Here is a 13,369-nt window from a genome sequence, read left to right on the forward strand (position 1 = left end):
ATGAATTAAAAGCTATAATTTAACAGAGGGTTCTAGCATGAGTCTTACACACAGTACGTTCTCTCTCTACATTAGTTTTCTCCTTTTTTATCATCCCATCATCCCTTCTCATACTTTCATTTGAATTTGGTTGATGCCTCTTCTTTAATCACCAGGCTAATTCAAGTTGACCACAATGGAGAATAGAACAGAAGTGACAGAGTTTATCCTCTTGGGATTAACAGATGACCCCAATCTTCAGATACTCCTCCTCCTGGCATTTTTATTCATCTACCTCATAACCCTGCTTGGGAATGGAGGAATGATGGTGATCATCCACTCAGACTCCCATCTCCACACTCCAATGTACTTTTTCCTCAGTAACCTCTCCTTTGTAGACTTGGGTTACTCATCAGCTGTAGCCCCCAAAACAGTGGCTGCATTGCAGTCAGGGGACAAGGCCATCTCCTACAATGGATGTGCAGCTCAGTTCTTCTTCTTTGTGGGGTTTGCCACTGTTGAGTGCTACCTCCTGGCCTCCATGGCCTATGACCGCCATGCAGCGGTATGTAGGCCTCTTCATTACACCACCACCATGACAGCAGGTGTGTGTGCTCTCCTTGCTACTGGTTCCTATGTCTCTGGCTTCCTCAATGCCTCTATCCATGCAGCAGGCACCTTCAGACTCTCCTTCTGTGGTTCTAATGAGATTAATCATTTCTTCTGTGACATTCCCCCACTCCTGGCTCTCTCATGCTCTGACACGCGCATCAGCAAGTTGGTGGTCTTCTTTGTGGTGGGCTTCAACGTCTTTTTCACCCTCCTGGTCATCCTCATTTCTTACTTCTTCATATGCATCACCATTCAAAGGATGCGTTCTGCTGAAGGGCGGAAGAAAGTCTTCTCCACCTGTGCTTCCCATCTCACTGCTGTGTCCATCTTCTATGGCACAATCATCTTCATGTACTTACAGCCCAACTCCAACCAGTCCATGGACACAGACAAAATAGCCTCTGTGTTTTACACAGTGGTGATTCCCATGCTGAATCCCTTGATCTACAGCCTTAGGAACAAAGAAGTGAAAAGTGCTCTCTGGAAAATACTCAACAAGCTTTACCCCCAATATTAAGTGTGAATGGGAAGTAGGCAAGCAATTAAGGGATAAACTTTCTCTCACACCTAAATGCCATCATGACTTTTAATGTTTGGCTGGTTTCAGTTCTTTCTTCCCCAAGAACAGCGGTTACTTCTGCTATTAGAAGATGTAAAAAGCAGCACGTTGAAAAGTCTTACTTAGAAAGATAATCATATATTTAGTGAACAGCAGCATGAGACAGTTGAGCTTTTCTTGCTTTAGTTTCTTGATGTGTTTTAAAGCAGAAGATTGAAGGATATAACTGAATGTACTGAATTTTCCTCATCCTATTTTTAATTGTAAGGATTTTTCATTCACTATTAAACTTGGTATAAAGATTTCACCTTCATTTATAATATTGATCAACTGAACATGCAGTATTGTTTTTTATTCCTTTGTTCTGTGAGTTTGAAAGTTGGACTTCCTAATGTAGACAAAGGATGGTTCAATATTTTAAATGATATTTCAGAGGAAGTTGTAATTTAAAGGACAAGGCACTAGATCGAGTCAGGTGACTGAAGATTACATCTTTCCAACTCTCTACTCTCCCTTCTCTACCCATATTCCTACCCTACTTGCTAGTCATGTGCCTTTGCAATTTCCATTCCCTTTTGCTAAAGCATTGGGGAAACAATACACCTTGTTGTATACGTAAGTATGGAAATGCTTTAATAGATGAATTAGTTAAATTTGAACCTGACTAAATATAACTTCCTTTGGAGAGCCTACACTATCTTTTATGTTTCTTGTCTCTGTCTAACATCATTACCAAAATTTCCAGAAGGTTTAGAGAAAAAAAACAATTTTCCCTAGTGCTCTAAAAAAATATATTTGTTTTCTGAATCAAATGCTTGCATTTCTTAGCACCCTTAAGTTTGGCAAATCTATTATGAAGATGCGTAATAGCTTTCTGGATTGTCTTTGCTTTTATTTTTTCAATAATTCAGCTCACCTCTGGGTCTCCATTGCATTCCAGTGTTCTGTAATTAGATGCTACAAGAATAAAAAAACCTGCCTGGAAATTTACTTCTTAGGAACAGCACGATGACGCACAGTGCTAGTCCACCTTCAGGACTTGTTTCATGTGCTAAATGGTGTGAGCGAATGTGTGTGCGTGGGAGGGGAGTGGTGATTAATTTCACTTTTCACATATCAACTGCTTGATGGTGTTTATAACTGCAATTAATCTAAGTCACCACAATAGGTCATGATTTCAAAGTCTCCCCAAAAAAACCCACAAATTAATTTTAACTTTATAGATGAAAACCAGAAATCTTGGTTGGCTAACTCAGTTGGCTTAAAATGCCAATTTAGTTTTGAGATTATTGGGCTCCATTATGTACAGGGCAGCCTCTGTCTGAGGAGGATAAATCATAAGCCTTCCAGGGAAAATTGCAAAGAAGGAGTTATGGAACATGAGAAACACGAGAATATCTTTCTCTAGCACACGGTTGCCATCACCTGAAAAGATCAGGAGCTTCTGAGCCTAAGGCCTGGACAACCTATACTTCCCCCATTCAGCCCCCTCCCTCCCCTCTTCTTTAGCAATGAGGCCCATCCAGCAACACGTGAGGAAGAACAGCCTTTACAGGCCAGGATCCACTGTATGGGAATCTTTCTCATTGAAAGCTACAGAGCTCAAGAGTATCTGCATTTGGAGAAGAGCCTAGGAAGTAGCTATCCAAGCACTGAGTGCATTCCAATCTCACCTACACATTTTCCCTACTTGATATAATTGACTTTTTTCCCTCCTCTTCCTGCTCCTCCTTCTTTACTTCCTTTTATCCTTCTCCTCTTTTTCCTTCCCATCTTCTTTCTATGCCCAGCCCAAGCAGGAACTTTCCTCACCACTAGGCCATTTAGATCTCTAAAAAAAAATTAAAATCTAGAGTCTATATATGATAACTATTACAGTATATATTAACATGTGTATCTGGGCATGTTTCTTTCTTTTATAATTTTAATTTTTATTTCATTAGTTTTGGGGGGTACAGGTTGTTTTTGGTTACAGGCATAAATCATTTAGTGGTGGTTTCTGAGATTTTAGTGTGCCCATCAACCGAGCAGTGTGCCCAATATATAGTCTTTTATTCCTCACCTCTCTCCCAACCTTCCCCCATCGAGACCCCAAAGTCTATTTTATCATTCTCATGGACACATTTCTTTATGCCTCTATACCTCAGTTTAGCAGGAAAGTGTGGTTCTCCTAAGAGTTAAGGGCCCAATGTCTACATATTTATATTTTATGTTGAAATCACCTCAAACAAGTGTTCCATCTGACTGTAAATAGGTATAAAAGAGTACTATCAAAAGCTGGATGAAAATTCTAACTGTTCTTATCAGTTGTATGACCTCAAGAAAGTCATTTAGTCTCACCGAACCCAATGTACAGGATAAAGTGTGAGGGTAATATGATATTAAGTATGTGAATGTGCCCATCATAATGAACGTGTATTTCATACCGTTGAGATTCCTATACTAGCTCTTTCTTCACTTAGCTGTCCCTGGACTTCTTATGTTGGCTCTTGAGATGCCTGAGCAAAAATGGGAAGTCCAAGGACAGCCAGGTGAAGCTCGTCCCATCCAAGTCCAAGCTTTTATTTTCATTCCTTGTTTAACTTTCTGCCCTCCAAGTTCCCAGCTCTACATTTCAAACTGACATTACACGGGTATTCATTTATAGAAGCTACTCAGAAGGAGATGTCTTGTCGCCAGCAAGACATCAATTCACAGAGTATACATTACTGTGAGGAGCTCTTCCCTTCCACATAGGAAATCTGTCAAATGGAGAGTAAATGCCCATTTGGTTAATAACAACACCCACTCTCTCCCTGCAGGAATTGTCTGATGAATGAGAGACCCTGTGTGTAGGGCCTGCCGCCCAATACAGTGCGATAAAGGCACAAGGACTTCCCACCTGAAATGTTCAAAAGAGAATGTGAAAACTCATAAATCAGGGCAGTTATTTATATCAGGATAGATTATTCTTTTACAAATGGATTATGATTGAATTATTCTAAATAGGATGTTCCCTTTGTACATTAGAGCATTTGTTGAGGTTTATGTATTGGGAATGGAAAATTAAAATATTAGATTCCTTGGCAACTGAAGCTGGAATTGCAGAGTCATAGACTCTTTAGCCAAAGAAAGAATTTAAAAATAATCTAAACCAATCCTCTCATTTTGCAATTAAAAACCCCTATTTTTACAGTTTAACTTGCTTAAACTCACAAAGAACCAAATCTTGTTTGACACTTTTTCATATTTTATAAAGTACTTGTTGTATAAAAAGACATTTTATATTTTTACCTTCATTTGTTCACCATGATATAGTTATTTGTGCTTCAGTTTTGCAGTAGAGGAAACCAAAGCTTTGAGAAGTTAACTTACCTGTCTACTGTTAAAAAGAGGAACTGAGGTATGAAACTGAGTTTTTGCCTTCCCTGACCAAGACTCTGAAAAAATAAGTCACCATGTATGTTACTAAATTTCAATGGAGGTCTTACTTAATGTGTGACTCGCTTACACTCTTTCATGATGAGTCCTTGCCATGTGGAAGGCACTCTGAAGAATACAAATAAGTAAGACTGTAAGATGTAATTCCTACTTCCACAAAGTAAAGCCCTCTGCATATATGTTTACTGATGTAATGCACCTTGAGGTTAATGGCTCAATGTTCAATAACTTTACCAACAGGAATTTTCCCAGTATTCCACAGAGCATGAATGGATCAGGGCATATTTGTTTTCAGTCTGATAGAGTTGGCTCTTTGAGTGCCACAGCCGACAGTGATAGCCAAGCCTCAACCAATGTTAACTAGACACAAGCTGCAGAAAAGGCATGGTGTGAAGTTGATGAAGAAACCAGTTGATATTCAATATTGTTCCTGCTTCAGGAGCAACTTAAAAATAACGTGGTGGAACAGAGGACATACCTCTAGGTAGATGATAGTTCAAAGGCATTTGTGGCCATTATCAGATGAGTAGTCTAGAAAATAATAATTAGAACTCATCAGGGGCAAAAAAGAATCCTATGGGCAGAGGAAGATCCTCAGAGGATGTAGGACGTGAGCCAAACTCTGAAAGAATAATGTAGAAGGAACCCAGAATTCCAAGATTCCAATCTTACTTTCTAGTCACAACTCTGCCAGTTGCCAGTGGTGAAGCTGGTATAAGCCACGTATCTCTGAGCTAATTTTCTTACCTTCAAAGTGAAGACAATAGCACCAGCCATACCTTCCTTAGGGTGTTTTGCAGGCTAAATGAGATAATGGGTGAGAAAGCATCTTCAAAATTGCTACCTTCTTTTGAACTATAGTGTTGCTGTTGGTAATAATATTATAAGCAGAGCTGAATGGGGAGTTCCTAAGCAACCATCTGAACTCAGGTATGGAGGTGGGATTGCAGATGGCATGTTGGCAGGAGCTTGTAGGAAAGTTGGCCTTTCAGATTAGAAGAGGGTGAACCATTAATGCCTCAGTTGGTTACTTCTACAGGCAATTGGAACTTCTTGTCATCAAACAAGGTGAAGAGACTGGGCCTTTGAGAGTAATTGCATCCCTATAGAGAAATCATACTTTTACAGAAAAATTTCTGTAGGATCTCACCAATCGGGTATCTAGATTCAAGCCCAAGAATTCTGCCTCCTCTTCATAACATGGAATTTCTCAGTTGTTAGTCTGTCATTATTTCACAAAGTGTGTAGGGGGATAGATAGGATATTTGTAGCATATTTAATTAGGAGAAAAAGTTATTGTATATACATATGCATATACACATGTGTGTGCATATTTATGTGTCTATATATACACACGTGTGTGTGTATGTGTATATTTTAAACTTTCTAGAAAACAGTAAGAAAAAAACAGATAACCCAATAGAAAATACAAAATTTAATTGTCCAGTCTAGTTTTTCATGTTCATTTATATGGCCTATCTACAGTTTGGGGTAGTGGTGAATTATGCTGATGTTAACATTTTGGTCATGTATCTTGGTGCACAAATGCATTAATTTTTCTGGGCTAAATATACCTGGAAGTAGAATTGTTGAATTGTAGAGTTCATCCATTTTCAACTTTTGTGAATAATGTGATGCTATTTTCCAAAGTAGTTATACCAGTTTTTACTCCTATGAACAGTGTGTGAGAGTTCTTACTGCCAGTTCTTGGTATTACTGGAGTTATAAATTTTGCCAGTTTGGTTAGAGAATGGTGTCTTTTATTGTTGTCTTAATTTGTACTATATTGATGACTGCTGAAGTTCAGCACAATTTTGGTTTCTTTTTTTTTTTTTTCCCAAATCTTTCACCTATTTTTATTTGTGTAAGAATGAACAACAACTAAATACAAGCAGAATAAATGGAAATGAATATATGAGGAGTTAATTTGTTCTGTTCCTAACTGATAGAAATTGGTGTTTGCGTGGTAATTGTTGTCAAACTGAATCTAGAATTTTTTTGATATTTGAAAGAGCTTTTTTTTTAAAATATGCTCATAATAATAAGAATTTAGTGATAATTTTACAATGTGCAAGCTATGAGGTCTAGTAAAAGAACACTGTGGTCTTTTAAATTGAAAAAGAACTAGGTTTATGTGCTGCTATCATCTACTCTCCGGACCCTCTACAAGCTTCACTTTCCAACTCTATAAAAGGCAACAATAAATTCCCAGAAAGCTATTGGGAGTAATAAATTAGTTAAGGTATATAAAGTTTCTAGCAAAACACATTGACTAAATAAATATCAGTTTCCTTTCCTCTTCTTCCAAGCATCACTTATTTAAACAATATTCATTGAGTGCCCACAGTGGACTATTTCTTTAACATAGGTCACCTATGAATCAAGCAAATATAATAAACACATACTTCAGATCCTAGGTCAAAAATATGTGCTGGCTTTGGAGTGGGGATATACAGTGGAGTGAAACAGAGAGCTCAGAAGCAACTATGTATATATGTATATGTGTATATACGTATATATAAATGTATATATACGTATATGTGTATATATGTGTGTGTATATATATGCTGAGGCTGGGCACGGTTGCTCATGCCTGTAATCCCAGCACTTTGCCAGGCAAGGCCAGCAGATCACCTGAGGTCAGGAATTTGGGACCAGCCTGGCAACATGGTGAAACCACATCTCTACTAAAAATACAAAAATTAGTGGGGCATGGTGGCAGGTGCCTGTAATCCCAGCTACTTGGGAGGCTGAGATAGGAGAATTGCTTGAACCCAGGAGGTGGAGGTTGCAGTAAGTCAAGATCTTGCCATTGCACCTCCAGCTTGCGTGATGGAGCTAGGCTCCATCTCAAAAAATATATATATATGTGTGTGTGTATATGCGTGTATACATATATATATAGTGTGTGTGTGTGTGTGTGTGTGTATGTGTGTATGCTGCATCCTTGGGCCAACATTAGTGACATATATGTATATGTATATATACACATATATGTGTATATATAAGTTGATATATACACATATATATCAACATTGGTGATATATACACATATATGTATATACATGTATATATGCTGCATCCTTGGGCCAACATTAGTGAAGTCCATATCAGTCAAAGGAATTTTTTGGATTTTGCCTGATTGGTTGAACAATTGTGATGACATGGTCAGAAATATCAAAGAAGTGCTAGTTTGGTGAAAAAGGTGAGAAGTTTGCCCCATAATATGTTGTATTTTAGATGCTAACATGTCTCCTCTCTGGGGATGTGCCTCAATACTTAAGAAACCTGAACTGGGAGCTCAGAAGAAAGGTGAAAGTTGAGACTAGGTAGATAAGGAAAGCCAAATGAACCTATGTATTTTATGCACCTTTTTTTGAATATCAAATTTTATATATATACACACACATACACATATATACATGTATATATATATACACATAAATAAAAAATAAAATATATTTATATATATACACACACACCAAAATATATATCATGGTAAAAATGTTAAAAAAAGTAAATCAAACAAAGCTTTTATATTTTAGAAAGTGGTATAACTAAATTTCTGTTGTAAACTTTTCTGTATATGTTATATTTCACACTTCAAATGTTTAGAAACAGATAGACCCAACAGAGCTCCTATATTCAAAAAGTTTATTTAAAAAAACTAAAGGGGAGATAAGACCTATACATAAGTAACTTTAATTCTATGTAGAAAATAATAAAAACCAACAAGAGATACATATAAAATGCTATAATAACAGATGAAGGGTAGATTCTAGGGTGGGGAATTGAGGAAGATAACTTTGCTCTGGACAAGAGAGATACAGTAAAATAGAAGAGAAATCATGCAGATGTATTTCGCAAACAATGTCTGTTTGGCTGGAGTGTAATATCTGTGGAGAGAAGTAATGAAAAATAAGTTTGGAATGATACGTTGGTGCCCAACAGTAGGGATATTATCTTTCAAATTGAAGTTTTCAAACTTAAGCTATAGATTCAAACTTCACTAAAGAAATTCTGGATATCATGCAGATAGATGTCGGAGATAAGGCAGAATCTCAACTACTGTAGAAGAATATTTAAAACAGCTTTCCTTATGCACCTATGTTAAAGTAAAGCACTTGTTTGCTTCAGAGGAAATTTTCAGCATTTAATGTATGAGCACATATCCACCTAAAACATTATTTGAGCACCTGCTCTAGCAAATATTGGTATTCTGTGTATCCAGAATCCATTCTCCTGCTTAAAATATCGTGACTTTCTTGGAGAATGACCTCTTTCTTGGAGAATAGATTGGTGGGAGAAGAGTGTCTAGTTCCTGTACCCTCGCCACCCACAAGTTTATGGAAGCTGAGGCAAGGATAACATTTCCTTCCCTTCCCCCAAAGGAAGAGAAATCTGTACAGAGAGATTCATGAAGGTACACAGAGAGGCAGGCATGAGTCCGAAGCTCAGCCAACAAAAAGTTCTCACTCCCCTAAATTTGAATCTGCAAGGGATGGAAAGATAGCATCAAGGCTCGGAGCTCATTTGCTATAGCAGGGAAATGCTGGTGGGGCCATTCCAGACATGACATGGTTCTTTGCTTCTGACTTCCGTTCCTCAGCCCTCTGAAATGCTCCTGCATTTTGCCCAGTTTCCTTTTGATTCTGCAAACCTCTTGATATCCTTTCAAATACCTCCTTTTTTCCCTTTAAGTTAGCCTGAACTGGTGTCTGTAATGAAACATAACTGATACCTCTAGCTTGTGAGAGATACTCTTCCATGGACGGTACAGTGAGCAAGAGTGAAGTCACTGACCTCACAAAATTATAAATGTTAAGGAGTATGAGGAATAAAGCACCCTCAATAATAAAAGAGAGGTCTACAACATTTCAATAAAAAGCAAAAAGTTTTATAAAAAATTATCAGGAAACTGAATAATGCAGAGGACACTGCCCCAAAATTTAACTTAGCAGAAAATGAAGGAATTACCAAGGCATCCATTTTGTAATTATTTTTGTTCTTGCTAACAATGGTAATAAAGATCTGGAATTATTGGCACATAGGATGAAAGAGATCTTAGGGCTGTTTTTGTTCCCCTGTTGCGTGTTACTGACTAAGAAGTTGAGGCCCGGGGAGGAGAAGTGGTCCCTGAATTCTCACATCAGGAAGTGACAGAGCGAGACTTTGTGCAGTATTCTAACTCTGCATACCACCTCACACACCACAGCTGCTCGGCTGGCGGCCACAACCCCTTTTGTGCATATGAGCAGCCATTTAGTTTGCTTAATGTTTTTGATAGAGTCAGACACATTTTTCTTACAAACATGTTTGTCCTTATAAACACATTACTGATTTTCTGTTCAGATAATGGTCACTTTTTTTTTTTTTTTTGAGACGGAGTCTCGCTCTGTCGCCCAGGCTGGAGTGCAGTGGCCGGATCTCAGCTCACTGCAAGCTCCGCCTCCCGGGTTCACGCCATTCTCCTGCCTCAGCCTCCTGAACAGCTGGGACTACAGGCGCCCGCCACCTGGCCCGGCTAGTTTTTTGTATTTTCTAGTAGAGACGGGGTTTCACCGGGTTAGCAAAGATGGTCTCGATCTCCTGACCTCGTGATCCGCCCGTCTCGGCCTCCCAAAGTGCTGGGATTACAGGCTTGAGCCACTGCGCCCGGCCAATGGTAACTTTTTATCTGAATAATATATGAGCCTGGCTAAAGCTGGACAATGTTGTGTCCAGGAGCTAGTATGCTGACTTTCAAGTTAATTCCAACAACCACTTCTTTTTAGGTCACTTGTTGGCTGCTCTTCAGATTTCTCTCTTCAATTTCAAGCACGTCTTATGTAAATAATAGTGTCTCTGATAGTGGATGCCATTGTGCGCTACCTGGATCTCCTAGCTGAAATCCTTCCAAGAATTTCCTTCAGTCAATGGGAGCCACCTCCCCTGAGGTTATGGCTCCAGGTGAAGATTAAACAGCTGTAGAAGTGTCATCCAGCATTGGCCAGTGAGTAGTATGAAGGCCAGCTCCCGCTTGTCCTGCTTCCTTGACACAGCTCCCAAGGGCCATCTTAGCTCCCAAGCACCCTGAAGGATTGATGAGGCCTTTGTTGAGACTGCGTTGCAGCCCAGTTTCTCCCTCTCTCTGATTCTGCTGCCGTCTTCCCTTATAGATGCTGTTCCTGAGAGTCCTTCACGGAGAGCCATCTGCACACAGATCTCAGTGTCAGTCTATTTCCCAATGAATCTAATCTGAGCGATCTCCTTGCTTGCTCTTTTTTTCCCACATGAAATAGGTATTTCGTTTTACTTTATTTTATTAAGTTCAGCAGTACATGTGCAGGTGTGTTATACAGGTAAATTGTGTGTCATGGGGGTTTGGTGTACAAATTATTTGTCACCCGGGTAATAAGCATAGTACCTGATAAGTAGTTTTTCAGCCCTCTTCCTCCTCACCCTCCACCCTCAAGTCGGCCCTGGTGTCTTTTGTTCCATTATTTGTGTTCAAATGTTTAGCTCTCACAAGTGAGAACATGTGATATTTAATTTTCTGTTCCTGTGTTAGTTCACTCAGGATAATGACCTCCAGCTCCATCCATGTTGCTGCAAAGAACATGATCTTGTTTCTTTTTATGATTGCATAGTATCCCACAGTGTATATATATCACATTTTCTTTATCCCGTCTACTGTTGATAGGCGTTTAGGTTGATTCCATGTCTTTGCTCTTGTGAATAGTGCTGCAATGAACATATATGTATATGTGTCTTTATGACAGAACTGTTTCTATTCCTCCTGGTATATCCCCAGGATTAGGATTGCTGGGTCAAATGAGAATTCTGTTTTAAGTTATTTGAGAAATTGCCACACTATTTTCCACAATGGCTGAACTAATTTACATTTCCCCCAACAGTGTATAAGCATTCTCTTTTCTCTGCAACCTCACAAGCATCTGTTATTTTTTTGACTTTTTAGTAGTAGCCATTCTGACTGGTGTGAGATGGTATCTCATTGTGTTTTTGATTTTCATTTCTCTAATGATCAGTGATTTTGAACATCTTTCATATACTTGTTCACTGTATGTCTTCTTTCAAAAACTGTTCGTGTCTTTCATCCACTTTTTAATGGGGGTTGTTTGTTTTTTGCTTGTTAATTTAAATCTCTTATAGATTCTGGATATTAGACCTTTGTTGGATGCAGAGTTTGCAAATATTTTCTCCCATTCTGTAAGTTGCCTTTTTTACTCTATTTGTTTCTTTTGCTGTCCTCACCCACTCCTAATTATATGATCATTTCTGATGGCCAAATAATTTTTTACCTTCTTTAAGATTGTGATTTGTGTTGCTAAGAACATCAGAACTAAAGTCCTAAATCTTTAGATCTGTTTCTTGAAGTAAGCAGAAAACAGTGGCTAGTGTGCACAAAATTCACATTTTCTAGAGATGTAAAGAGCCTTAGAAGCTATCCCCTCCTCAAATACTTCCTGATGGTTTTGTGTGTGCTGTGAGCTCTGGTGGGTATTGTCACCTTTGTTGTTTCTCATAATTACCCTGTTGACATTTAGGTTATTATCCTAGTTTTATAGTTGATAAATCCAAGGCCCCAAAATGTGAAGCGACTTATTGAGGATGAAACAGATGAAGAAGTGTCATCATTTTCTACTAAATGATAACCTGTGATTTATGAATCAGATTTCCCATTTTACAGATGGTAAAACTGAGGCTTAGATACACAGATACTAAGTAATAGAATCAGGATAACGATTCACTCTTTTGCTGGCTCTACAAGTCTTTTACTCTATTCTTATCTCTCCATCATGCTCCATTTTTTTTTCACATGAGAAAACTAAGGCAAAAAAAAAAAAACAAAAAAAACCCTCAAATGGTTTTTCCCATGTCATATAGCTAGACTGGTGGTGTTGAATCTAGGCTCCAGATTTTCTATCTCCCACTCCACACCACCAGCTAGCTCTCCTGCTCAGCATGCTCAGAATCTGTAGGACTACGGCTGCCTTTTCCAAACATGGTCGGTGCAATGGCATTCTCACTTTGACTGCAAAACTCTTCACCAAATATAAAACTGAAAATGTAGGCCACCTGTCCATGTGATTGTATTTCATAACTTAGAGCTAAAAATAGCTCTCAGCTTGCTTGGCCTGTATATAACATATTAAAAGCTCAAATTCAAATTCACTCGCTTCTTGGATTAATGTTAAGATTATGGCTTTCCAGACTTCCTTCTCTCACATTCTATCTCACCCAGCAGGGAATGGATTGTGCTTGTCCACATTATTTTCTATGTGAATTACTGAGCTCTTATTTTCAAAGATGAATTTCATGACCTTATACTCTTTTCTGTACCTGCAGAATTCATTTTGGAAGGCACAGGCTCTAGAACCAGACAGCAGGGTAAGGTTGGGTATCTGTGGCCAAGGCACGAAAACTTTGTGTTAATTTCCTCATCTGTGAAACAAAGATGAAATCATATATATTTCCTGAGGTTGTTTTGAGAAGTAAACAAACTAATTCATGGCCAGTGTTTAGCTAAAATCTGGACACACACACAGAGTGGACAAATAGAATAATTATAAACAAAAATCAACAAAATAAAAAATCACCACTACATAGCATGACCAATTTGTCCTAGTTTGCCTGGGACAATCTGTTTTCTCACTGAAAGCCCCAAATCTCAGGAAATTTCTTAATTCTGGGCAAAGTGGAACAGTTGTTTACTCTACTCACCATCAATGAAACAAAAGGTTCTGAGTAATTCATTTATTCAAGAAGTGTTTATTTATAACTAATAAATTCTAGACA

General features: G+C 38.4%; 1 protein-coding gene across 1 annotated transcript; it reads left to right on the forward strand.

Annotated features, from left to right (window-relative positions):
- The first annotated feature begins 175 nt into the window (after window positions 1-175).
- On the forward strand, window positions 176-1,108 carry LOC105530762 (olfactory receptor 5B21). Its single transcript, XM_011968436.1, has one exon. It carries the CDS (start codon window positions 176-178, stop codon window positions 1,106-1,108), a length of 933 nt encoding a protein of 310 aa, XP_011823826.1.
- Window positions 1,109-13,369: the final 12,261 nt, after the last annotated feature.

The sequence above is a fragment of the Mandrillus leucophaeus genome, unplaced genomic scaffold (genome assembly GCF_000951045.1).
Source record: "Mandrillus leucophaeus isolate KB7577 unplaced genomic scaffold, Mleu.le_1.0 Scaffold842, whole genome shotgun sequence".
NCBI lineage: Eukaryota > Metazoa > Chordata > Mammalia > Primates > Cercopithecidae > Mandrillus > Mandrillus leucophaeus.